This window comes from Solanum dulcamara, chromosome 9 (genome assembly GCF_947179165.1).
Source record: "Solanum dulcamara chromosome 9, daSolDulc1.2, whole genome shotgun sequence".
NCBI classification, from domain to species: Eukaryota; Viridiplantae; Streptophyta; class Magnoliopsida; order Solanales; family Solanaceae; genus Solanum; species Solanum dulcamara.
In genome coordinates, this window is record NC_077245.1 from 59,865,104 (window position 1) to 59,889,920 (window position 24,817).

At 37.9% G+C, this 24,817-nt stretch overlaps 1 protein-coding gene and 1 non-coding gene across 2 annotated transcripts; both read right to left on the reverse strand.

The window, feature by feature from the left end:
• Positions 1-14,176: 14,176 nt before the first annotated feature.
• Positions 14,177-15,937, reverse strand: LOC129903710 (uncharacterized). Its single transcript, XM_055979255.1, has 3 exons — positions 15,698-15,937; positions 15,148-15,622; positions 14,177-15,054 (listed from the first exon to the last, which is right to left on the reverse strand). The coding sequence occupies exons 1-3, from the start codon at positions 15,935-15,937 to the stop codon at positions 14,177-14,179; spliced, it is 1,593 nt and encodes a 530-aa protein (XP_055835230.1).
• Positions 15,938-24,317: 8,380 nt separating this feature from the next.
• LOC129904831 (small nucleolar RNA R71) lies at positions 24,318-24,424 on the reverse strand. Its single transcript, XR_008770502.1, has one exon. It is a non-coding gene; the product is annotated as a small nucleolar RNA R71 (small nucleolar RNA).
• Between the last annotated feature and the right edge of the window lie 393 nt (positions 24,425-24,817).

Below are 24,817 nucleotides of genomic sequence, written 5' to 3' on the forward strand. Positions count from 1 at the left end.
GGTTATTACAAGTGTGGATAGATGAGTCATTTTATGAGAGTCCACCTGATGTAGAAGTAGAGTAATAGGGGCAATAATGCCTAGTCTTCTTCGTCGACACCATCAGGTAGAGTTTCCCAAAGGGTTACTACTTCAGGGAAAGGCAAAGGTTCAAACCATTTGTAAGCTATATCTAGTATCCAAGATCAGGATAACTCGGTAGATGTTGTCAATGGTATGCTTAAAGTCTTCTCTTTTGATGTTTATACCTTACTTGATCCAAGTGCTAGTTTGCCTTTTGTGACTCCATAGTTACCCATGAAGTTTACTATCTATCCCAAACAACTACATAATCCTTTCAGTGTTTCTACTCTTGTTGGTGAGTCTATTCTTGCTAAGAAGGTTTATAGAGATTGCACCATCTCAATCTATCATAAATACATCACATTCGACTTAGATTAAACTAGATATGGTGGATTTTGATATCATTCTAGGCATGTATTGGATTTATGCTTGTTATGCCTTAGTCGATACTAGAACTCGAGTTGGTAAGTTTAAATTTTCTAATGAACTAGTAATAGAGAGGAGGGGTAGTCAAGCAGTGCCTAAGGGTCATTTCATCTCATACCTTAAGTCCAAAAAGTTATATTCCAAAGGATGTATCTATCATATTTTCCAAATGAGAGACTCTAGTGTTGAGGCACCATCCCTTCAGTTTGTCAAGCTGTGAATGAGATCCCATGAGTCTTCCCCAATGATCTACCTAGAGTACCTCCTGATCAAGAGATTGACTTGTAGATAGATTATTTTTTCCTGATATGCCACCTAACTCAATTCTTCCATATAGAATGGCTCCATCTGAGTTGAAAGAGTTAAAATAGCAGTTGTAAAATTTCATAGATAAGGGTTTTATCAAGACGAGTGTCTCACCTTAGGGCACTCATGTCGTATTCATGCAAAAAAAAGATGGTTTCCATAGAATATGCATCAAGTATCGCCAATTGAATAAGGTCACCAAAAAAAATAAGTATCATCATCCCTAAATTGATAACCTATTCTACCAACTTCAGTGTGCCACTTATTTTCTATAAGATAGACCTCAGATCCAACTATGAACCATTGAAAGTGAGACAAAGTGAAATCCCGAAGACAACTTTCATAACCCGTTATGGTCAGTACGAGTCCCTTATTATGTCTTTTGGTTTAACTAACATTCCTGCAATATTCATGGGTCTCATGAACAAAGTTTTTAAGTAGTACATGGACATATTTATTATTGCTTTCATCGATGACATCCTGATCTACTCAAGAAATAAGAAGGAGCGTGCCAACTATCTCAGAATTTTTCTCCAAACTCTCAAGGACTGGGAGTTATATACTAAGTTTTCAAAGTGAAAGTTTTATCTAGCATCTGTTTCGTTCCTAGGCCACATAGTATCTGGTGAAGGTTTCCTAGTAGATTCACAGTAGATAGGGGCAGTAAGGAATTGGCCCAGACCCACATCCCCAACTGACATATGGAGTTTTTGGGTTTGGTGGGTTACTACAAAAGGTTTGTAGAGTGCTTTTTGTCTATTCCATCCCCATTAACTAAGTTGACCTAGAATAAGGCTAAGTTTCAATGGTCTGAGGCTTGTGACAAAAGCTTCTAGGAATTGAAAATTAGATTGACTACTGCTCTAGTGTTGTCCCTACCAGAGGGTGCGGAGTATTTTGCAGTATATTGCGATTCATCCAGAGTTGGACTTGGTTGTGTTCTAGTGAAGAAGGTAAAGTTATAGCTTATTCCTCTAGAAAACTTAAAATCTACAAGAGGAATTATATGACACATGATCTCGACCTGGCAGTTGTGGTATTTGATTTAAAGATATGGTGTCATTATCTCTATGGTATGTATGTGGATGTGTTCACTGGCCACAAGAGTCTTCCATATATCTTCACTTAGACAAAGCTAAACCTGAGGTAGAGGATATGGCTAGAGTTGCTCAAGGACTATGATATGAGTATTTTCTACCACCTAGGTAAGGCTAATGGTGTTTCTGATGCTCTTAGCAGGTTCGTATACTTACTCTTTCTACCACCTTGGTTTATTTGTGGATATGCAGGTACCCCCGGATCAGTAGACAATACTGGAACCATCCAACCAGCTGTTCAAGTCAGGGCTGCACCACATATAAAATGTATATTACACCTATTCTGTCCCTCAGCTTCCTTAACTACAATCCCAAGCAAGCTGGCTGCTATGGCTACATTTACTTCCTATCATTTCATCCCCCTTAGCTATGATTGTTGTTGCTGCAACTTTCCTTGGACCTATTTGGTACGACATGTCTAAAAGAGCAAAGATGAAAAGAATTTCCCCAACCCATGCGAGATAGAAGGTTCGTATACTTGTTCTTTCTCAATGTAGCTATGCCTGAGTCGTAGCATAATTGAATAGGACTAGTGTAGGCTATTTTCTTGTATTCTCATGGAAGAGGAGAGTCTCCCTCATTTATGCTTTCTTAGTTGATTTGTACTGAGAGGAGTCCTCTCACAGGTTTAATGCTTTCTAGTTATAGTTATTCTCTTTTTTGTATCGGGGATGAGTTAGCCGACCTTAATAGGTTAGCCGACTTATGAACCACCATAGGATCGGAGGTAAGGTTTATGTCCCCCTCCTTGTATTTTATTTTGATTATTTATGTTAAGGCTTGGGGGTGTTGCTCAACCCCTGACTGTGCACGAGAGGTGGGAGCTTCGTGTAGGGTCTGTTCCCATAAAAAAAAAATATCCATGGGGAGTACCGTATAGGTTGAGGAATACAAGAAAGAGTTGGCTAAGGGAGTGCATAGACTTGCACGTTTGGAAGTTTGCCTTGTCAACCCTGATGAAACTGGAGTTATTTTTCAGAATAGGGTAGAATTATCTTTAGTGGTGGATGTGAAGGAAAAGAAATACAAGGACCCCATCCTACTTCAGTTGAAGTAAGATATTGATAAGTAGAAGGTGATGAATTTTGAACAAGGTAGAGATGGTGTGTTGATGTACCAAAGTAGATTATGTGTTCGAATGTTGACGTTCTTCGAGTTAGGGTTGTGGTAGAGGCCCATATCTCTAGGTATTCGATTCACCCAAGTTCCATCAAAATGTACCATGACTTGAGAAAAATCTACCTATAAAGTGGTTTGTAGAGAGATATTGCAGACTTCATTTCTAAATGTCTAAATTGTCAGCAAATCAAAGTTGAGCACGAAAAGTCATGTGGTATTGCTCAGAATATAAAATTTTCATAGTGGATATGGGAGATGATCAACATAGATCAACATAGTCAGACTTCATAGAGTCTTGTTGTCTATTATTTCAGATAAGGTTGGTTAGTTTATCGCCCATTTTTGGAAATTATATTAGAAAAGTCTGGGTTCAACGGTGAACCTTAGTATCACATTTAACCCTCAAATAGATAGTCAGGCAGAGCCTACAATTTAAACTCTATAGGACATCTTGAGAGCTTCTGTTATTAAATTCGAAGTAAATTAGGATGAGCACTTGCCTCTCATAAAAGTTATGAACAATAATGTTTATTAATCGAGATTTCAAATGACTCCTTATAAGGATTTTTATCAACAAAGATATAGATTTTCGATCAAGTGATGCAAAGTTGTTGAATAAGAGTTCACAAGGCCATAATTGGTTCATTGGACTACGAAGAAGGTGGAGATTATTCAAGAGAAGTTGAAAACCATGCAAAGTCATCCAAAGTCCTACACTGATATTAAGTGGAGAGATTTTGAGTTTTAAAAATTTAATGATTGGGAATGTTTGAAGGTTTCTCCCCTGAAGGATGTCAATAGATTTTGGAAAAAGGGGAAGCTTAGTCCCTGTTACATTGTTCCCTATAATATTTTGAAGAGAGGTTGAAGTGTAGCTTAAGAGTTAGAGCAACCATCAGAGTTAGTAGTAGTCCATCCGGTCTTCCACATATATATGCTCAAGAAGTGCAACTACAGTCCATCTGGTGTTCCACGTATCTATGCTTAAGAAGTGTTGGTGATGTTTCATTTATTGTGACAATAGAGAGTATTATTGTGAAAGAGATATTGTCCTATGAGGAGATTCCATTTTTGATTCTTAATCGTCAGGTTCTCAAGTTGATCAAGAAAATGGACATCTCAAGTCTCATAACCCATGCCAAACAAATTGAGGAGGAGAAGTTGAAAAAGAGAGGTAGGCAGTCCAAGAGGGCTCAGACCGATAATGGTGAGTTTTCTCATGAAAAGTCAGGTAATGGAGGTCGTTCGCAATTTTGCCTAAATTTTTTTGAGTTAGGCAACCTATCTTTGTTGAACTTTGGAGATCGAGTGTTATAAGAATATTGACCAGAGAACTTTGGGAGAAATTGCGAATGTCCACCATTACCCGACTTACCATGAGAATACTCACCACCATAGACCTGAGTCCTCTTGGACTCCCTAATTCTCTTTTTTAATATTTTCTCCTCAATTTGTTCGTCATGTTCCATTAAGGCTTGGAGGGGGATAAGACATGTCCCTAGCTCACCCTCAATATTTAGTCAAAAATATCAAACTTAATTTAAATGTCTAAACATAACATAAGCTAGATAAAATAGGAGTGTCGTTCCCGGAACATGGGAAGTCACCAAAGTGGTAGCCTTCAATGCTCAACTTAGCCATGGGTAGGAGAGTATGGAGCGACGCTGGTCCCTACATGGTGATATCGTGTAGGCAAAAGTATGTGTTAATACTTTAAATGTACTAAGTATGTGAGTATGCTATGAAATGAAGAACAGAAGAGAGAGACATGTATAGGCAATATGCATAAGTGAATGCATGCATGAGAAATCATCATTGTGAATCCTTAAAACATTTATTTTATGGGGAAGAGACCACAACCGACATTGAAGACCATACGAGCTATTATATGGAATCTAACATATCCTCTTACATTGGCACGAGGAGACTACTTTTCAGGTATAACTCTGATCAAATTTTAAAAAAATTTAACTTTAACTTTAATGGCTAATCGTGGATACACTAGCTTAAAATAGCCTACAAGGGCCCTTATGGTGGAAAATAGTTAATGCAACATAAGACTTTACTTAAGGACCCCTTCGGTTGAGCCCCTATCTACATGCTACATTTGGTGCTAGGTCAAGTCTCACAGAATAATATTTAAACATTAATATAACATAAGCATTATATAACTTTAATATCAAAACATCAATCGGTGGAAGATCTCATTAAAACCTTTCATTTGATTCAATGCGATAATTGTTCTTTCACATTGAAACCTTACTTTGTCTAAGAAGTCCTTCATTAGTCAATCATTTAATAAAAACTCCCTTTCAAAAGCATTTAATTCATAACATTCATTTGGAGTCAAACTTCTCTCAACTCTTCTTTATCATAAGAAACTAGGTGGGTTCATTTCGTAAAAACCTTTCAATGCCTTTAAAGAATCTTGCATGCATGAGAGTAATAAAAATGCATACAATACACATTCTTAAAATAAACCACCACATGTCTAAAAACTTTTTTTTTTCTAGGAACAAACCCTACACGAGGCTCCCACCTCTCGTGGACAGTCAGGGGTTGAGCTACACCCCCAAGCCTTAATATAAATAAAATTATAAAAATACACGAAGGGGGACATAAAACTTACCTCCGACCTTAAGTTGGTTCATAAGTCGGCTAACCTACTAAAGTCGGCCACCTCATCCCCGATACTACATTGAAAGTGATAAACCTATGAGAGGACTCCTCTCGATACAACGTGACTAAGAAAAAACATAAATGAGGGAGACTCTCCCCTTCCATGTAAATACAACAAAGAAACCTACACTAGTCCTATTCAAATAAGCTATATTAGAAAACATAGCTAAATCAAAGTAGGTCAAGTATATGAACCTTCCAATTTCCATGGAGTGAGATTGATCTAGTCATCGTTATCCTTCTTAGGCTTGTCGTTATGAATTTTTCCATATGATACAAGTGCGATAATCAAAAGGGTTGCATTGTGCTGCTGCTAGTTTGGGAATGTAGAAGAGTACCTCATTGAAAAGATTGGCTTTTTCAAGGTAGCTCGACTAAGGTCTCCGATCATTCGTTCACACTGTAACTTTTTGAGCTCTATTATTTTTGGAGTTACTGTAATCCTGCAACCCCAAGAGGCATTTTAGTATGGTATGGTTCATGTTGTTGAATGTTGTTGAAAGATGCTGAGGTTGTGAACTGCTCCTGGATGTGCTGTTGCAGCCCCTGTATGTTCTCCCTTGAAGCTATTGCAAATTGTTGTTGCATCTGCTTAGTATTTGTGGCTCTCCACAGATGCTGTATATGTCTTTGTAGCTCCCTGAAATCTGTAGGACTAAGGTAACAAGAAATAACAAAACAAATATCCAAACAAGCCTCCTGAATTTCAGAAATTTCTAGAGTTGTTGGAGTTGCATCTTTTTGTCTTCTTTATGTGTGCCAAGGTGTTATGAATTCAGCTGTTGTTTGATGGGCCATCAACCTGCAGCTGCACATGTAAAGAAGAACAAGCACAGATGATAGTAGTGGAGTTGTTGCAAGCCTATTTGTCAAGCAAGCAAACAAACAAACAAGGCTCCTGCCACATCCTGTATGTGCACAACTAAAGAACCAAACAAACAAGCAAAAACTTGTAGTTTTGTGTGTGTTGCAGGTTGCTGAGGTTGTTTTTAGAGGATGATATTGTTGGAAATTATAGCTTGTAGGCTGTTGTGGCTTTGAGTTTGTACTCTTGCCCTCCCTAGTAAATGGTTTGGTTGCCTGGAAGAATTCCACTATTTGGCGGGGGGTAGTTCCACATTTGCTGCATAAACCAAGGAATCTGGAGCTGTTGCTTGTTGATGGCTTCCAAAACATCTGGAGTTGTTATTGTTGGTTGTTACTTATTATTGGCTTCCAAACAGCCTGCCTTCTCTAAGCTTCAATTCTATTTTGTTTGATGTAGTTGCTGGTAGTTTTTGTTATAGTTGTGTGTTATTTCTTGTGAGGGTTATAGCTCCACTTGTTGCTTTGTTGAGGGCTACATCTCTAGAAACCTGCACAAACAAACAAGGAAACACACAAGAAAAGCAATGGTGTAGTTCTTAATGTTGTTCCTAGTTCCTGATTCATGAGTTTCCATATCCAATTGCTGTTGAAGTTGTTGATGTATAACTAGAAAGCTACAAGTTCAGCTGCTGTACTTCCACTAGAAAAGGTTAAAGTTATACAGAGATGTGTGTTATTGGTTGTGTTTATTTGGAAATTCAACTAAAGCAGCTGTGGTGTTGGCTGCTGCTGATTTTTCCCAAGGTCACAAATGGTGTATGCTATATTGTAACTCCCAGTACCTGCAAATTCATAAGGACAATCCAATAAAACCAAACACAAACAAATACAAATAGAAAAGGACTTCTCCAGGTTGATGTAGCTTATATAGATTTGCTGTGTATTGGACGAATTGTTGTGACTGTAATTCCTCTTGTTTGTATTAATGATGAAGCATTCTAGGTTCTCCAAGAGTGTGTTGGAAAATATTGGTGGGGTGATTTGTATCTTGCAAGCTAAAAAAAGTCTTTGTAATAGTCTTGCATCTCCAACCAGACTCCTAGGTGTGAATTGTTGCATATTGCATTTGTTGTACCAAACACAAGCAAGGTTGTGTATGTTCTTCTTTCCATATTGCAGGTCATGTTGCAATTATGAAGGTCTCTTGGTGGTCCAATCTGTAAGGTGGAACTTGTCATTGCTAAATTGAATCAGCTTCTGTGTATGCTCCTTCTCAGTCTGCATATCAGTAGGTTGGTTCCATTGTTTTAGCTCAGCATCATACTTGTCTATTCTAAGCTTAGTCCAAGTTATCAACTGTTGCATCTTGCCATTGCTGAACCAGGAATTAAACTTGACTGGCCCTCCACTAGTTGGATGACATGGTGCATGCCTATAGGTGCCTACACAATCAAAAAAGAACAAGAAAAGTAAGAAAAGTTCTAATCTACTCCAAACCTGTAGAGTTAGTATGGTTATTCTATGAATGCAAGGATCAAGGGAGATGTTCCCTTTTATAGTGGTCCTAATGTAGAACCTTCAAAATAACTATATCTATGCATAGTAAAAGCCAAATTAAAGATTAAGATGGACTAACAAGGCTGGAAACATGGAGGTTTCTTGATCCTCTTAAGCCTTGTTCTTCTGAAGTTGGCCATTTCCAGCTTGTCAAGTTTAAGGTATGCTCTTGCCTCTTTAGTAAGCTTATGCTTAGTGAGATATAGTTGTGGGGCAGTGTATTTGTGACTATGTTTGGACAATACATCAACTACAAAATTGGTTTCTCAATAGTTATGGCTGCATTTGAAAACCAGGAACTGATGGCTGGTTTCCTACAGTTGTTGAAGTTGTGCCTTGACATTCTATGGTGGTTGGGATAAGTGTTTTATCCATTTGATTAGGAGCTCAGAGTCTACTTCTAGGATCACTTTTGTGTATCCTAATTGGAGACACCAAGTCAAACCAAAGATGGCTGCCAGCATCTCAGATTGATTGTTTGTGACTTCTCCAAAAGGGGCTAAAAAGGCAAAGATAAGATCACCTTAAGGGTTTCTTAGCAGTCCTCCCCCTCCTATTTTTCCAGGGTTGTGAAGTGCACTACCATCAGTGTTCAGCTTCACCATGTGAGCTGAAGGTTTTTTCCAATAGACAGTACTAACAGTGACTTCATTAGTATATTTTTCCACAAGAGGGACCAGTTCCCTCCAGTTATTTGGCCAGCTGATATAAGGGTATGTAGTGCTCAGTAGATTGAAGTTGTCTTTGAACATTGAGTACATCACTCTTGTAATGTTGGACTGCTTCCCCTCATATCTGATAGAACACCTATTTTTCCATAGGTTCCAACATATAAATATTGTAGTAGCTTGTAGGATTAACTTATGGACATCATTGTTGTATTTTATGGACCACCACTTTATCATCAGACTTCTAAGGGGTGTGTAATCCTTGTTAATCCCTAAAGAATAAGCAAATACACTCCAAACTTTCCTGGCAAAGTTTCCAGAAACAAATACATGGTCAATAGTATCTAATCCAAGTCTATAGCAGCAGTAACACTGGGCTGGGGCTTCTCCAAAGCTGATGAGTTTTTCATTAGTAGGGAGTTTCCCTCTAAGTGCTCTCTAGAGAAGAAAAGAACATTTAAAAGGTATGTGCTTATGCCATGTTTGAGAATTGATCTTTGTCCTGCTCCTTTGTCCCTGATAAGTTCCCATGCATAAGAGCAACTAAATTCCCCACTGCTATTAGGCTTCCATGAGGCCTGATAAAGATTGTGAGGTTGATAGTTGATTTTAGCAGCTAGAATACTAGGTATAAACTGTGGAAGGGCTTCATGAGTGACCATTTTTGCATTTCATTGACCATTGATTATGAAAGAGGACACCTTAGTATTATTCAGTCTACAACTGACAGACCTAAAATTTGCTAAGTGGCCAACTCCTAACCAGTTATCCCACCAAAAAAGGCAAGAACCTGATTGTAACTGCCATTGGATATGAGGCTCAACATTGTGTTTGTTCTTCATCAGCTGTTTCCATATCAGAGATTGTCCTGTATGCCACTTTTTGGTTATAAGATTTGATCTCTGACAGTACTTAGCTTTGAGGAACTCACCAATAGAGAGTTCTTGGTTCTGATAATCCACCATTGTTTGTATTGGAAATACTTGGCTACATCTCATATTAATATCACTTCAATACCACCTTCCTCATAGAGATAGCTTAGATTCTTCCAACAGGACCAATGATATTTCCTCTTTTCATTCTTCCATCCCCAGAAGAAGTTGGCTGTGATGCTCTGCATTTTATTAATGGTGGTTGCAGGTGGGGAACTAGCAGACATCAAGTGAATGTGAGGTGCCTCGATGACATGTTTAATCAAAGTAACTCTTCCTCCATAGCTGAGTAGCTTGGATTGCCATCCATTTATCCTAGCCACAACCTTAGCAATAAGATCACAGTAGTAGATGATCCTTTGCCTACCAATGTAGAGAGGACACCCTAAGTATGTGATAGGGCTATTCTTCTGCTTGAAGCCTATAACATTCTTGATTCTTCTCACAGTAGAGTTGAAGGTATTAATAAGCAGCATGTAGTAACTCTTGTCTCTGTTTATCAGTTGACCTGAGACATTCTCATAGGTATGTAAGGTCTCCATAATAAGTTGCAAAGTCTGAGAACTCCCAGATAAGAAAATGATTATATTATCTACAAAGCTGAGATGATTAATCTGAGGTCCTCTCTTTGCCATAAAGAAGCCATGATATTGTGGATGCTGGTGGAGAATGCCTTAGGCCATTAATGATGATAAAGTACCAGTTATATGACATAAGTCTACATACCATGTCAATGAACTCTTCCCCAAAGCCCATTATCCTCAAGACCAAGCATATATAGGACCAAGATTCTCTATCATATGCCTTGGCCATGTCTAGTTTGATAACAACATTACCTCCCACATTAGGCTTCTTGATTTGGTGGATGATCTCTTGGGCAAGCATTATATTCTCTGAGCTGCTCCTGTTCTTAACAAAACTATATTGGTTAAGAGATATGAGACTGAGCAGAATGGGAGCTAATCTGTGTATGAGAAGTTTGGAGATAATTTTGTTTGTGAAGTTGCTAAGACTTATAGGCCTAAATTCTGATAATTTGTTAGGATTGTTTACTTTTCGGAGTAAAACCAAACAGGTATGGGTATAATATTTAGGTAAGGTTTGTCCACAGAAGAAGGCATGGACCACTTTGAGTAGATCCTCTTTTATAATATCCCAGCACACTTGGAAGAACTTCCCATTCATCCCATCAGGGCCTGCATCTGAATTGGGACTCATAGAGAAGACAACAGTCCTTAGCTCTTCCATAGTAGGGATAACTTGAAGATCTCTATTATGTTCAGCACTGACCATCCTTAGGATACATTGCAGTGCATCCTCCAAAATATGTTCATCTTTACCCGTGAAAATGTGTTGGATATGGTCAAATGAAGCCCTGGCTATCTCATCATCTCCCTGCAGCCAGGTACCCTCCTCATTTTGAATGCTATGGAATGAAGTTTGGTTCTGCACTCCTCATTGTTGATAGAGATCAGTTCCTCTTCAGCTTGTCTAGACTTTTCCTTATATTCTTTCACTTTGGCATAGATATCCCCAAACTGTAACTTGGACCAGCTACTAAGAGTGGTAGATATCCTCTTCATTTTCTGATAAAAGAACCATATTGGATTACCCTTTGTATCCCTTCTCCAGCACCTGCTAACCATCTCCATAAAAGATGGGTAGTCTGTCCAACAGTTTAGGAATTTGAAGAATTTGATGTGATGATAATTGTGTTCAGTCATTTTCAAGAGTAGAGGACAATGATCTGACCCCATTGTAGGTAGGTGAGTAATGAGTATGAGGAATAACCTTTATCTATTTGTCATTGCACATACCTCTATCTAATCTCTTCCATATTCTGAACATTATACCTCTTAGATTAGACCAGGTATATTTTTATCCTGAGAACCCCAAATCCTACAAACCATAAGCTTCAATGGTGCTAATAAATTCCAAACTCTTTCTCATATTATAGGTTACACCCCCTAGTTTCTCTTCAGGATCTATAATAACATTGAAGTCTCCTAGAGTGCACCATGGAAGGGATATATTTGACTGCTGTAGCATGCTATTCCACAGGGGTCTTCTAAGATGGTCCTTGCATTTTGTATATAAAAAAGTAGCAATATACTGATTGGGGGACATTACATAGTTCAATTCATAAGTAATCAATTGCTCCTCATTTTCCAATATCCCGTAGTCAACATCCTTAGTCCAAAAAATCCAAATCTTACCATTTGGATTGCTGATAGCATAGTCCATGTTGAGTTCATTTATGAATTGCTGAATTTGAGAACTATCTGAGAATGGCTCCAAAATGGCAATAATAGATATTTGGAGGGTACTCTTAAGGGACTTAAGTCTTTCTATGGCTGCTTGGGTATTGATACCTTTTACATTCCAACTGAGTATATTAATCATTGGGATATTTTAGAGGTAAATAGTCTAGTATGTGGTCTTCCTGTTATGACAAAGTTAGTGGGGCTATTTGGCTTGACATTATACATAGTTTTGTGCACTCCTCTAGGGGATAATCCTTGAGATTTGGTAAGCTGCTGAATTTTATCTTCTAAGTCCCTATCATTCTCAGTGGTGGGAATGAAAGCTGTGAGCAGGTGTTCATTGGCATTTTCATCTTCATCCTGACCCTGCATAGATTGGATATCATTGTCATCCTCAGCTTTAGACTCATCTATAGCATATTCATCTATGTCTCGAGGGACTTTTATGTTAGTGTTCAATATACTTTCCAACTAAGACTTTGTGCTCTGATCAGGAGTTTTCTCAGCTTTTTGTTGAGTTGGTGTATGATTATAATGAGCTTGTAGGGGAGAAATATCGATGCCTATTTAATCATTATCCAACACAAACTGCTGACATCCTGAAGGAACCTCAGCCTCTTTTTCTGCTACGTCAAATACCTTAGTAAGAGGACTTTTTTCAACATAGTTTTTCTCCTGAATCTTCTTTTTAGTGCCTCTCTTCTTTTCTTGCTCAACTTATTTCTTTTATCAGTAGAGGCTTTACCACTAGTACTTGCAAATGATCCCATGTCTTTGGCGATAGAACCTTCGTTTGCTTGCAAGATAGAAACATCTATAGGGTCCTCTGCTTGCCTGAGTTCTGGAGTTGCTATGACAATTTGATCATTGAGTTTAGTGGTAGGAGTGGCTCTAAAGTCATACCTAGGGTCAGTGTTTTGGTTCTCATGCAAAATATGAGATAGTCTCCCACCCCCTATGGATTCCCCATCCTACAGGTTAATGGATATCTCTTGTACTTTTCTATCCATACCTCCAGCAACTTCTAAATCAGTAGCAATAGAAATATACAATAGGGATTTCAGGGATCTGGGGAGAGCTGAGTCAATACCTAGGCCTTTGGCATTGTTGTACTCCACAGCTTTAATATCATTATTAAGTTCAAACCTGTCAGCCATATGGTTATCTGTAGGTTTGCTAGTGGCCTTTCTTTTAAAAACCTGTTGAATGGGTCTATGGGGAAGGGGTTGCTGACTCTGGACTCCAAAGACAGCATTTCATTTTTGGATATTATCATTATTAATATTAAAGAAGGTACCTATTGGCTACATGTTCTTTGGTTGCTGATTATCACTGGTGCGTGGTTGAGGCATTTTTGAGATTTTTCCTTGATGCATTCTCCTCTGTCTAGTGTGTTGCAGAGTTCCTTGTTGGTGGGATTGGCCATTCTTCTTGGTTTTCTTCTTTTGAGTTTGCCATTCCTCTTTTTCTTGCTTACCTTTAGATTCTTCATTAGTCTTATTTGCCTGCTGTTCCTTGGTGTTGTTTTTCTCTTAGATTTGTTCTTCATTAGCCTTACCAGAGCTAGTTTTTTTGCTTGGCTGCTGCAGTTTCTTCTTGAGAGTTCTTTTGCCTATTTTCCTCTTCTCTTCTCTTCACAGTACAAGCAGTATGGTTGTGGCCCTGGTGCTTACAATGCTGCAATATTCAGGCACTCCTTCATATTGAATTGGTTGCCATCTACCTTTGCCATTCACATATTTTTCAAATCCCATCAAGACATGTTCAGGTCTTTGCTTGGTAATATTAACTTGGACCTTTACTTTAGCAACACTACCTCTAGTTTTCTTATATGTTGCTAAGTCCAGGAGCAACACTTTCCCAATTGGAGGCAGTAGAGGTGTGACCACTACCATACAATAACAATGCCAAGGAAGTTCTGGTAGGATTACCCATATAGGGACCAAAGGACTTTCCTCCTTTGGTTTAAATGTGGGAGTCTAGAGCTGTAATCTCATGAGCTGTCCTTGGATGAACATTTTTCCTTTTGTCCACACTGTTGTGTGATCAAACTTATTATCTAAATCAATGTATAAGTGTCTAGAGTTGAAGTGAATCAGTTTAACCCCCCCTTTAAGTTCTGTTTGGAGAATGAACTCCTTTCTAATAACCTCCATTCTTGGCATAGTATGTGTAAACTTCCCAATAAGTGTGTATTTATACCTAACTGCTAAATTAACCATGAAATCTTCCTTAAAAAACAAAACTGCAGGGTATCCTTACTTTGTGGTGATTGCAGGAGCAGAGATACCTATAAGAGTATTTTGTACAGCCTCTTGGGCTCTAAGTCTGGTTGCAAGTGTATGAGTCACAATAGGATTTGGAGGATTAGGAGTATTTGGATTAGGAGCTCTAATTTGGTTATTATTTTTGGCGACAAGATTTTTCCTACTTGGTGGATGGCTGTTTTGATCTCTTTTATGATTGTTAGGATTAAAAACCTCAAAGTTGTTAGAAACTCTCAATGAGGCAGAGTTGGTAATTAAGTTGTGTTCATTTGGTTGGGATTTATTAGGTACTAACTTAGTTTCTTGGTGGTTTTGATTTGGCTTATCAAAGTTACTAGAGATTTTAGGAAAATTGTGCTGGTTTGGAGTGTTCTTCTTATGAGCTGCTATAAGGTTGGGAGTGTTAGTGCCTTGGTTCTGAATAGTAGTAGGTACAACATTACTGGACTTAAACTTATTGCCAGCATCTTTTTGAATATAATCTTCCCTCCCTTGAGTAGCGGTAGGTACATCATTACTATACTTAAACATATTGCTAGCATCATTTTGAATATAACCTTCCTTCCCCTGTATTGAACAATCTATCACAACACCATGGTGCTCATTTTCATTAGATTGCAATTGAGTTCCAATGGATTTTAGCATACTACTTGTGGAAGGGACAATATCATTTTGCATAGAAGTATTACCAGCAGTACCAGGGTATTCATTTGCATGATCACCACTAGATTTCAACATATTATAATCTTTAGTAATCAAATTAGAGGGAGTAAAAATACCTGCAGCTGCATGTGCACCACTTATGTGATGATTTTGTTTCTTCACATTGTGATCTATATTATTATCATTAAGAGGATCATGAACTAAGCCTTGCAGGGATTCACTAATAGCAGTACCAGGAAGACCATTTGCAAGAAGTTACAAAGGACCTTCACTAGATTTGAATATATTGATAGTAGTACCAGGAGCTCCGGCACCACCACAGTCCTCTTGACGAATTTTTGAATGTGAGCTTGTTTGTGAAGATTTGAAGTACCTTAGGTGGCTGGGAAGGTGCACACCACCATTGTGGTCCTTTTGACATTGGTCTCGCACCCTATAATTGGCCGGAGCTCCAGCGTCACCACTGTTGACAGTGTTGCAGGCGATATTCAAGTGTTTTGGTGAGGATTCGAGGTCGCGCTTGGTGTTCTGAAGCTGCTCCATATCATGAGAAATAATTTGGCATTGACTTTGATCCATTATACTCGCTGGACCTCCAGCACCGCCACCCTTTTCTTCACCGGAGTTTGTTCTTCTAGTGAAAACTATACCATCAGTGGCGCCATGACCTGGGGGATAAACCCCAGTATGTATATTGGCTCGAATAACACCTGAGCCCCTTTGATTTTGAGATCGCGATTCCGATGGTACTGTGGCTTTGTGCGTAGAAATCGCCTAAACAGTGTGTTCAATTTGGCTGGTGAATATTTGTGATTTTTGGCTTGAATGTAGTTCATAGGATGTAGATACAATTCCTGTATTTAGTTTAACTCGTAGCAATCCATTCTTCTGCAAATCAATAATTCGTTGAACATTCATCAGCTCTTTCTCAGATATATGAACAGTGCTCATTTCTGATTTTTGATGATTGGAGGAGCTATAGTTGGAGTTTGGAGATGATACAATTTGCATTACGTTCGTATAGATGAAATCTTCGATTCCATCTTTTGAACGAAATTTTTTGATGTCCGGAGGTGGGTCCCACCCCATATACAAAATTATGACTGAAGTGCCCTTCGTAAGAGCTTCTTCCTTAGAGAGATATTAGAGAGAGAGAAGTGAGAATCATCCTTCATATAGGCTCTTTAATAATATCATAACTTCATGAAATCAAGAGTCAATATCCATCAATATATATAAAGAAACTTTATATATATCATAATCTATGTATTTAAATTCATCATGTAAAAAACCCATAAGATTTTATCATTTTGAATTGAAATACTTGGTGGAGAAAACAGATGGGCTCCATGGGTGAAACGACTCATGGATAAAAACCCACATACCTTGAGAGAAACAAAATCCCTAAGAACACTTGAGGAAGAAAGGAGACTTCAATGCCTTGAATTTTGAAACCTTAGCCTTGCCTTGAAGCCCTTGGAAGAACTTGAGAGGAGAGGATTAACAGGGCTTTAAAGGGTCTGGGGTCTTTAGATAGGTGAATTTTGCCCTCAAAATGACACCACCTTGGGTTAAAACAGCCTGTGATGGTTGTTCGTGGACCCTGCCTTTCGAAACATTCTTGAGGACTTTGGGGAGGTCTCACCACAGAGGGATTCATGTCCCGTGGTTCTCACCACAGTCCATGATGCTGACCATGGTCTGTGAAGGCTTCCTTGGTCAGCTTCTGGTGCCAGTGTTCTACAACTTCTGAGAATTCCTCCTTTGATCCTTTGTTTAGGACTTTCCAAGTTTCCGGGGTCTTACACTAAAGTGACCTAATGCAAATTGATCAAAAATCCTAGAACCATTAAATTGAAATAAATTGAAAAGGAGAGAATTTTTTGGGACTCCATAAATAAAAATGATCCATGGATGAATTCTCAACATACCTTGATTAAAATCAATCTTGAAATCTTGAGAATGAGATTTGTACCTTGGAGCCTTAGCTTTGACTTAACAGAGAAGATTGATTTTTGAGGGAGAGTTCTAGAGAGATGGATTATTTTGATTAAAAAGTTTGAGAGAGAATTAGAGCAAACCATACCAAAGGCACTATTATTCAAAGCTTACTATAATTAGGTGAGTATCAAAACTGTCAAACGATTTGTATATCAAGCTATTGTATTAGACCATAATCAAGCTAAATATATAGACTGTCAAACCAATTCAAAGAACATAACACGTTAGGATCAAGAAGTAATCAACTAATATCAAAACTAACTAAAAATATAACCAAGAGCTAGTAGTACTCTCTTAGTTTTAAACAAATCAAAACAAATTGAGCATGTAATGATGTCATATAACTTAAAATCCAAAGGAATAACTCACTATTATTACTTATCATATTCAAACAGATTTATTAAATTCTAATTGAGCATTAAGTCTATTATAACAAAGCCAAAAATGATAATGGTGTACCAATAAATGAATTACACAGAAGATTGTTGGTAATAACATATGGTAGCAAATCCTTAGTTCGTTTAAAGAAAAAAAAAAGAGATGTAGTAAGTATCATAATTAAACTTAAAGAAATCTTACTACGGATGGATCTTTACAGATCCATCTCTAAAATAATAAAGCCTTGAAATTCTGTTGATAAGGTTGTCTTCATCATTATTGTTAGTGGAATGGTGGAGAAATAATACTTTGTTGCTGATACTCATCGAATTCAATGGGAAAAGGGTCGTCCAGTGATTGTTGATCTAGGATGAAAAGAGAGGGAGAAGAAGAGAGAGGATGAGACATACAGTGATGGGAGAGAATAACAGCGGTGACGGCTTTGGTCTTCATTCGCAGAGCGATGAAGAGAGAGGGGAATTGGGTCTTTGTTCTGATTGAGAAGGGACGACGAAGTGGAATGGTGGTACGGTGGTATCTTGAGGTTGTCTCATCAGTCTCTTCTTCACTAGAGACGGCGATTGGAGAGAAGATGAAAAGATGGAGAGAAGAGGTTATGTGAGAGAAGAAGAGAGATGTGGTGCTCATGGTGGTTTCACCGGAGAGGAGATTGTAGTGGACCTCTATTTTGGAGGAGAAAAGGAGGAGAGAATAGATAGAGATAGAAAGAGGCCGTTTTCTCTTCATTTTGAGAGAAAAGGCAAAGTGATTAGGATTTTAGGAATTTGGGGGTGGGTAATTGAAATAATATGAAAGAATAGATTTAATCGCAGCCATTGATCAATACAGGGTGAACGAATGAGATTAAAATTGAGATTTATAATTAGACCATATTGGATTCATATGGGCTAGAATTGATAAAATTTGCACAAAAATTAGATAGAATTGACATGAATTGAATGGAAAAGGCTATGATTTAAATAATTTGAAGGAAAAATTAAATGGATTGCTATTAAATTAATAAAAATAGTACACATATTAAAATAAGTAAACAATATAAAAGAAATACACTTCACTATGTAGAATATAACGTATACATATTTCAAGGATCTCAAGTCACTCTTTCATTAAACTTACTTGAAACATCATAAAAACATTGATCATAACCTTTCATAAAATATTCATAAACTTTCTTACATAAAGCATCTTTAACCTCATTCATAAAGCTTGTATTTAAATAATATTAAAAATCATGATCATATCGCATAAATCATACTTGAAACTAGCATATTGCATGAGTCATTAAAATTAACTTGAAATCATGCAATGTGATGTGAATTATGCATAATTAGGCTAATAACATTAAAATATATCAGAATTGAGAAGACCCAATGCAAGTCATGACATTAGAGCTTTAAATTGAAGAAGTCATAAGAGGACTGAGAAGAAATCTTTCGAATTCCATGGGTGGAAGGAACCCATAGATTAAGTCCCACATACCTTGATCTTGATGAGCTATAAATTGAAGAGAATGAAATCTTGACCTTGAAGAACCCTTTTTTGGATTTCTTTGGGAGAGGAGGACCTTGAACAAAAACATAGGACAAAAGGGTTTATGATTTGAGGGAATTATGGAGAGAATGAGAGGGTTAGAAGACTTTAGGGTAGTTAATAGGTAGGAATCTAGTCTCAAAAATTGTTCACATAAATTAATGAAATAAGGGGAAAAGACCAAAATAACCCCAACTTAAAACTGATTCTGGAACCAAAATGGACCATTACCACAGACTGTGATAGAAAATATGATCCATGGTCCCCTCTGTAGTGAGGGACATAGGATTTTCTGAAAGGGGTTTTTGGGAGGTTTCCCACCACGATACCCACCACAGCCTGTTAAGAGCACCACGATTTGTGGGGGTCTTCTGTGGTGGTAGACTTGGAATTAAAATTTTGGGGGTTTGCAAGAAATTTTTAGGATTTTCTCCACGAAGACCTTCATGGTATGTGGAGTTCACTACAGACTCTGAATAACAGCCTGATGCAGGGCTTATTAGAGGCCAACAGGAAAGGCTCACCATGGAGCTCATAACGGATCATGGTCCGCACTACAGCCCATGGTGGCCCCTCATGGTCACCACTTCAGAACTCAAAGCACAGGATTAGGACCACAGTGGTTCTTTAGAACTCTTGTTTCTTTATACGTCCCACAGTGGGTCCCGTGAAGACCACCTTGTGCCAAAAGATGCATTTTTATGGAATTTCATCTTTTGTTCCTCATTTTTCATATTTCAAACATTTGGGGTTTTACATTAAGAGACTTAGGTGTCGCTTTTACGACCCCTGGGGGTTCTTGTAAAACCAGAATTTCAGTTGTGTCGCCAAGTATAAAAATGCAATATGTTGAGCTTGAGAGATCTAATTGAAGTGATGTGAAGTCCTATGTGTTTGTATTGTGGCTATGCTGGGAGCTTCGAAAGGTGTCATTTTGAGGTAAATTTTGTCCCAAAGGGCCTCCCTCTCTCTTTTTAAATCTTTAATGGTGGAAATTATGCATGAACTGATTCCTTCATTTTTAGCATTGAATTTTGCTATATTTTTTTACCTCAAGCTCATTAATCTCAAATGAAACTTTTCATAGAGTCGAATTTGGAATTCTTGGTGCTGGTCCCACAATTCCATTTTAGATTCAATTTTGGGTTTGGTTTTGAAAAATGCAAATTTGATGTCAAAACATTTTTATTGACGTCGTGATAAATATTTGTTAGCCTGATAGTAATTGGAGGTAATTCGGAGGTGGAGAGCATAATTTTGTGGATTGGAGTGCGCATGATCGGCTTTGAGATAGGCTACATTCTCCCACTTTGATTGATCTTTAGTAGATATTGTTTAGTATATATTTCATGTGATTTAGGTTTTTATTGATTGAGTTTATGGCTTTCCTCCTTCTATTCCATTTTTGTCACCCCAAATTAGTCTTAGACTAGCGTAGTCTCTATAAATCCTTATCTTAGGCCTGTGTCTTTACCTGCATATTGGATTGGTGAGATTATACTTTGTAGGATTGGTATTGATGGACTTAAGCTAGGTTTGATACTTAGATTCTTCAACGTATGTTTCATTGCCCTTAGAGCTAGGTGTAGCTTTCGATAGGGCTTGTTATGGTTGATGTGCTTTTGTGCTAGTTCCTAAGATCTCTTTGGCTCATCGTGGCAATAGGTTTGTCTTAGTTGTGCTCGATGGGAATTGAGATGGCATATTTTTGGGTAATCTATCGATCCTAGAGATATTTTATCCCCTAATCTGATATTGAGCTAGTTTTTAATTACTTAGTTTCTATTTTATATTTTAGCGGTAAGCTTGTGATGCTATAATATCTATTATCTGTTGTTGGGCCCGAGGCCTTATCTGAGGAGAGATTGGACCCTAGGTTAGTCTCTTTGCCTTGTTAGTATTGTATGACTTGATGTATTATTCAGACTGTGTAAGTGTCTTGTTTTTATGCTGGTGATGGCATGCTTGCATTAATTCAGCATTTTTACATTTTTTGTGGTGCGATCCAAAATTCTTTATGGATTTTTCAGTACTGATTTTTAGAAGTTGTTTTCAGACTTTTACTATTTTAAACTGGTTTTAACGGGAGTCCTACCACAAGAATCATTTGGACACTAGTTTTTACATTATGAGGTGTCGAGGACGTATTGCTTTTTTACTGACAGTTTCATTGATATTTGGTGCAACATTACCCTTTTCTACATCGTTTTGGTTGCTCACTCTCCTGTACCACTACGGGGATGTTATATGTTTACATAAGACCTAGTTTGGGCATAGGCATTATATACAGACTTTCCGCATCCACTATGGGCCCTTCTGGCTAGTATACCACTAAACTAGATGAGGGAGCTGCATAAGTTCTACTTGGAAGGCCAAGAAATGAGGTGGTTATAAACACTTGTTGATGATATTTAAGAGCCACCAATAATGTTAATATTTTTACTATAAACTTGCATTAATTAGCATCACCTATCACCATTTTCTTATTGTTTGGTCCCTCAATTTTATGGGGTCGGGGGTATGTTTGTCATTTTTTTTACCATCTAGGGTTATGGCATCTTTACTTATCTCTTGTTGAATTTGAAATTGGTCTGTAGGGTGTCTTAGTCTAGAGTTGTGGTTGATATTTTCTACTAGTTTCTATTGGATTAGTCCTTAATTCACTATGTGATTTGCGGTGATAGTTAGTAATCTATTGTTGATTAGTTGATTCCTACGGTACCTTCTAATTGTAAATCGATTATTGACTTGCGCGTTCAAGTACATTTCTTGACTCTGCTTTTCTATCTATGTATCTTATATCTTTGCCTTATTGTCTATACTATCTATATTATTTATACTTTAGTTGTAGAGCTCAGTCAACCTATGTCTACTGAGTACCATTCGTTTGGTACTCATATTATACTTCTGCCCCTGCAGATCATAGTATTTGTTATAGCCATTGATTTGGATAGGTGCGGAGTAGTTGTTGATTCAAAAATTAGGTGAGCTCCTAGCATTCACAGTTGTCAATTTCTATCTATTTTAGGCTGGGACTAGTCTTTACTTACTTTTGAAGACTGTCTATACTTATATTTATGTTTTAAAAGCCTTGTACTCCTATTTTGATTTAGGTGCTTGACTACTGATTGATGCTCGGTCTTAGGGTGGTTCCTTGTATTTTATTTTAGTTGTTCTCGTTCTTTTCATTGCTATTTATTTATTCATCTTCTGCTTGATAACTCATTGCTTTTGGTTTTGAGCTAAGGGTTAACGATTTGGCTTATATACTAGTGGGTGTTAATAGATACCATAATGACATGAGAAATGGGATGTGAAAGGTTGGTATCAAAGCTCTAGGTTGACCGACATCATTGGCATGAGGGCAATGCCTAGTATAGTCCTGCAAATCGAGGAGAAAACGTTCGTATCCTATCTTCAGAAGGCTATATGACATTTCTTGTAAATTCTGTTTTTGACCTCTTATCATGTTTCCTTTCATTGAAAAATCTCTAAAACTAATACTTTGGAATCCATTCTTTCTTATATGGATAGCTTGAGGTTTCCAATGGACCTAGTCGAAGCATCAGAAAGTTCTACCAGAGTTTTGGTATATGGTTTTTTTGCCAGAGATAGGTTGATGGTTCCCCAAAAGGGGTTTTCATCAGTATTAGAGAATGTGTTGGGATATCTTGAGTGGGAATAACCCTATATCCCTTATGGATAGGGGTATAAGTCGAAGTTCATTAGGGGATTGTCTTTGCCACTCGTATGGCGTCAGAGCACATTAAAGAGGTGGGATCTACCTTTCCCCAAGTTTTTACTCATGCGAGGGCTGTGGAGAAGGCATTCCCTAAGGCTTATATGGATAGTGGTAAGAGGCCTTATCATCAACACAGTGGTAATAGCATCCTATTTTGGGGTGAGAACATTGGCCTTCAAGTGGCGAAGACTATCCTATTCTAACTGGACCCTTTTGGTGGATTGATAGTGGTGATGGTTTCTATGAGTATCCAGAGGTAAGAAACTTTATTAGAGAGAGTCGATGGACCCGGTGCATTCATCTAGGTGTAGGGAATATTATGATAGACCCCACCAGATATTCTTGTAGGGGGAGTCTAGCTAGCATGTTAAGAAGGCATTGCATGCTTCTAGTGGTATCCAGCACAATCAGGATAATCCTAGTATAAGTCAGGGTTCGAGAGGTTCAACTTATGGTTGCTAGGCTGTGGTGGTTGTCTTCTTATGGGCCATTCTTCTCGGGGCTTTTATTATTGCAGAGATGATCCTAGTATAAGTCAGGGAGTGCTCCAGGAAGAAAATGATCTTTCAGATATTGCATACTTATCCTATGATCTTGGACATGAATCCAAAGAGTGTCCTCGATATCGGACCAGTGCATAATTTGTTCAGCTAGGTCAGTTTTGTGGGTTTAAAGTGCATCCAATCAGAGGTGGTACTTCAGGTGCTCAGTGCAAGGTCGGTCAGGATCTGTTCCATGCTCTTATAGTCCAGCTAGAGGCCGAGGGTCCAGATATTGATTATATTTGGATGAAATCATTATATTTTTATTCATTACCTATATTGTGTGGTTTTGGGATTTTTATACCCATACATGCCTATTTGAATTTTTATTTGTCCCATGACTATCATAGTAACCTAACTTAGACTTATTTGTTTATGATTTAGTGTGTAGTTGATTTCTATAGTAGTCAATCGAGTAGGTCGAGCTTTTATGTTGAGTAGTAGTAGTTGAGCAACTCCCCATTACCTTACCTTGGTGGCTGTGTTATGAGTTTGCAGCCTGGCTTGTTAGCTTTTACTTTTTGTCTCCCTTACTGTCAATTTTTTTGTGGTACCGACCCTTGTTAGATAGGTGGCTAGAACAACTTTGTTAGTTCTGAGAATTATAGTTCTTGTGGATTTAGTTTCATTACAAGGTCAACATAGTCGAATGTCATCCCATTGGACTAGTAGTATAATTGTTCTTCATACCCTTGTGCACAACTAGTGTTTCCTTGATTTGTAGTTTCTCCGGCCATTCTATTTTTCTTCACTTAGCCAACAATCTTTGTTGTTTAGAATCTTTTAGTTTGTATTTGAGAGGTTGGTTATGGAGGATCTATATCCCGTAGAATAGGTTAATTTGGGTGATACTAACGAAGTACCTGTAGAAGTCCCTAAGGAAATAGTAGCCAAGACAGTACGTGATGTGGCAGTCCCACTCACAGCTAATGTCACCTCTAGAATTCAGAAACTACCAGTTAGAGGAAGATTTGAATTGAAACAGAACATGGTGCTCCTGTTGCATTCTAATGAGCAGTTTATAGGTTTGCCTCATGAAGATCCCCAAGTACACTTCTAGAACTTCTTGGAGATCAGCAATACTTATACGCCTAATGTGGTTTCTCCTGATTATGTGAGGCTAACATTGTTTTCCTTTTCTTTGTTGCGGGAAGCTAAGAGGCGGTTGAAGTCGGAACCACAAAACTCAATTACTATATGGAATGATTTGGCTCGCAAGTTTCTTATCAGTTTCTTTCCCTCGGGGAAGAAAACTAAGTTGAGGGCTAAAATTTTAAGCTTTAACCAAAAATCTGGAGAAAAATTGTATCAATATTGGGACAGGTTTAAATATTTACTCATTAGTTGTCCTCACCATCATCTAGTTAATGAGGTGTTGGTCCACCCTTCATTGAAGGGTTGGAATCCAATACCAAAATACTTCTTGATTCTCTAGTAGGTGGACAAGCATTAGAGAAAACAAATGATGAGCTCTATACACTGCTTAATAGCATATCTCAGGGAAATCCTAAGTGGAAAAGAGGAATCTGTAGATGTGGTTCAAAAACAAGAAGACATGTTGGAAGTTATTGCAATGACAACATTGACATCACAGATTACAGCAATGTAGTATATGATGACAATGCATTTTAATAAATTGGCAATAGGATAGCAGCAAGCTTCATTGGATATGGTTCAGCAATAACACATGTGGTGCGAGGGGTGTGGAAAAATACTGTGGAGCTAATATTGAGTTGGTAAATTTTGTGGGTAATG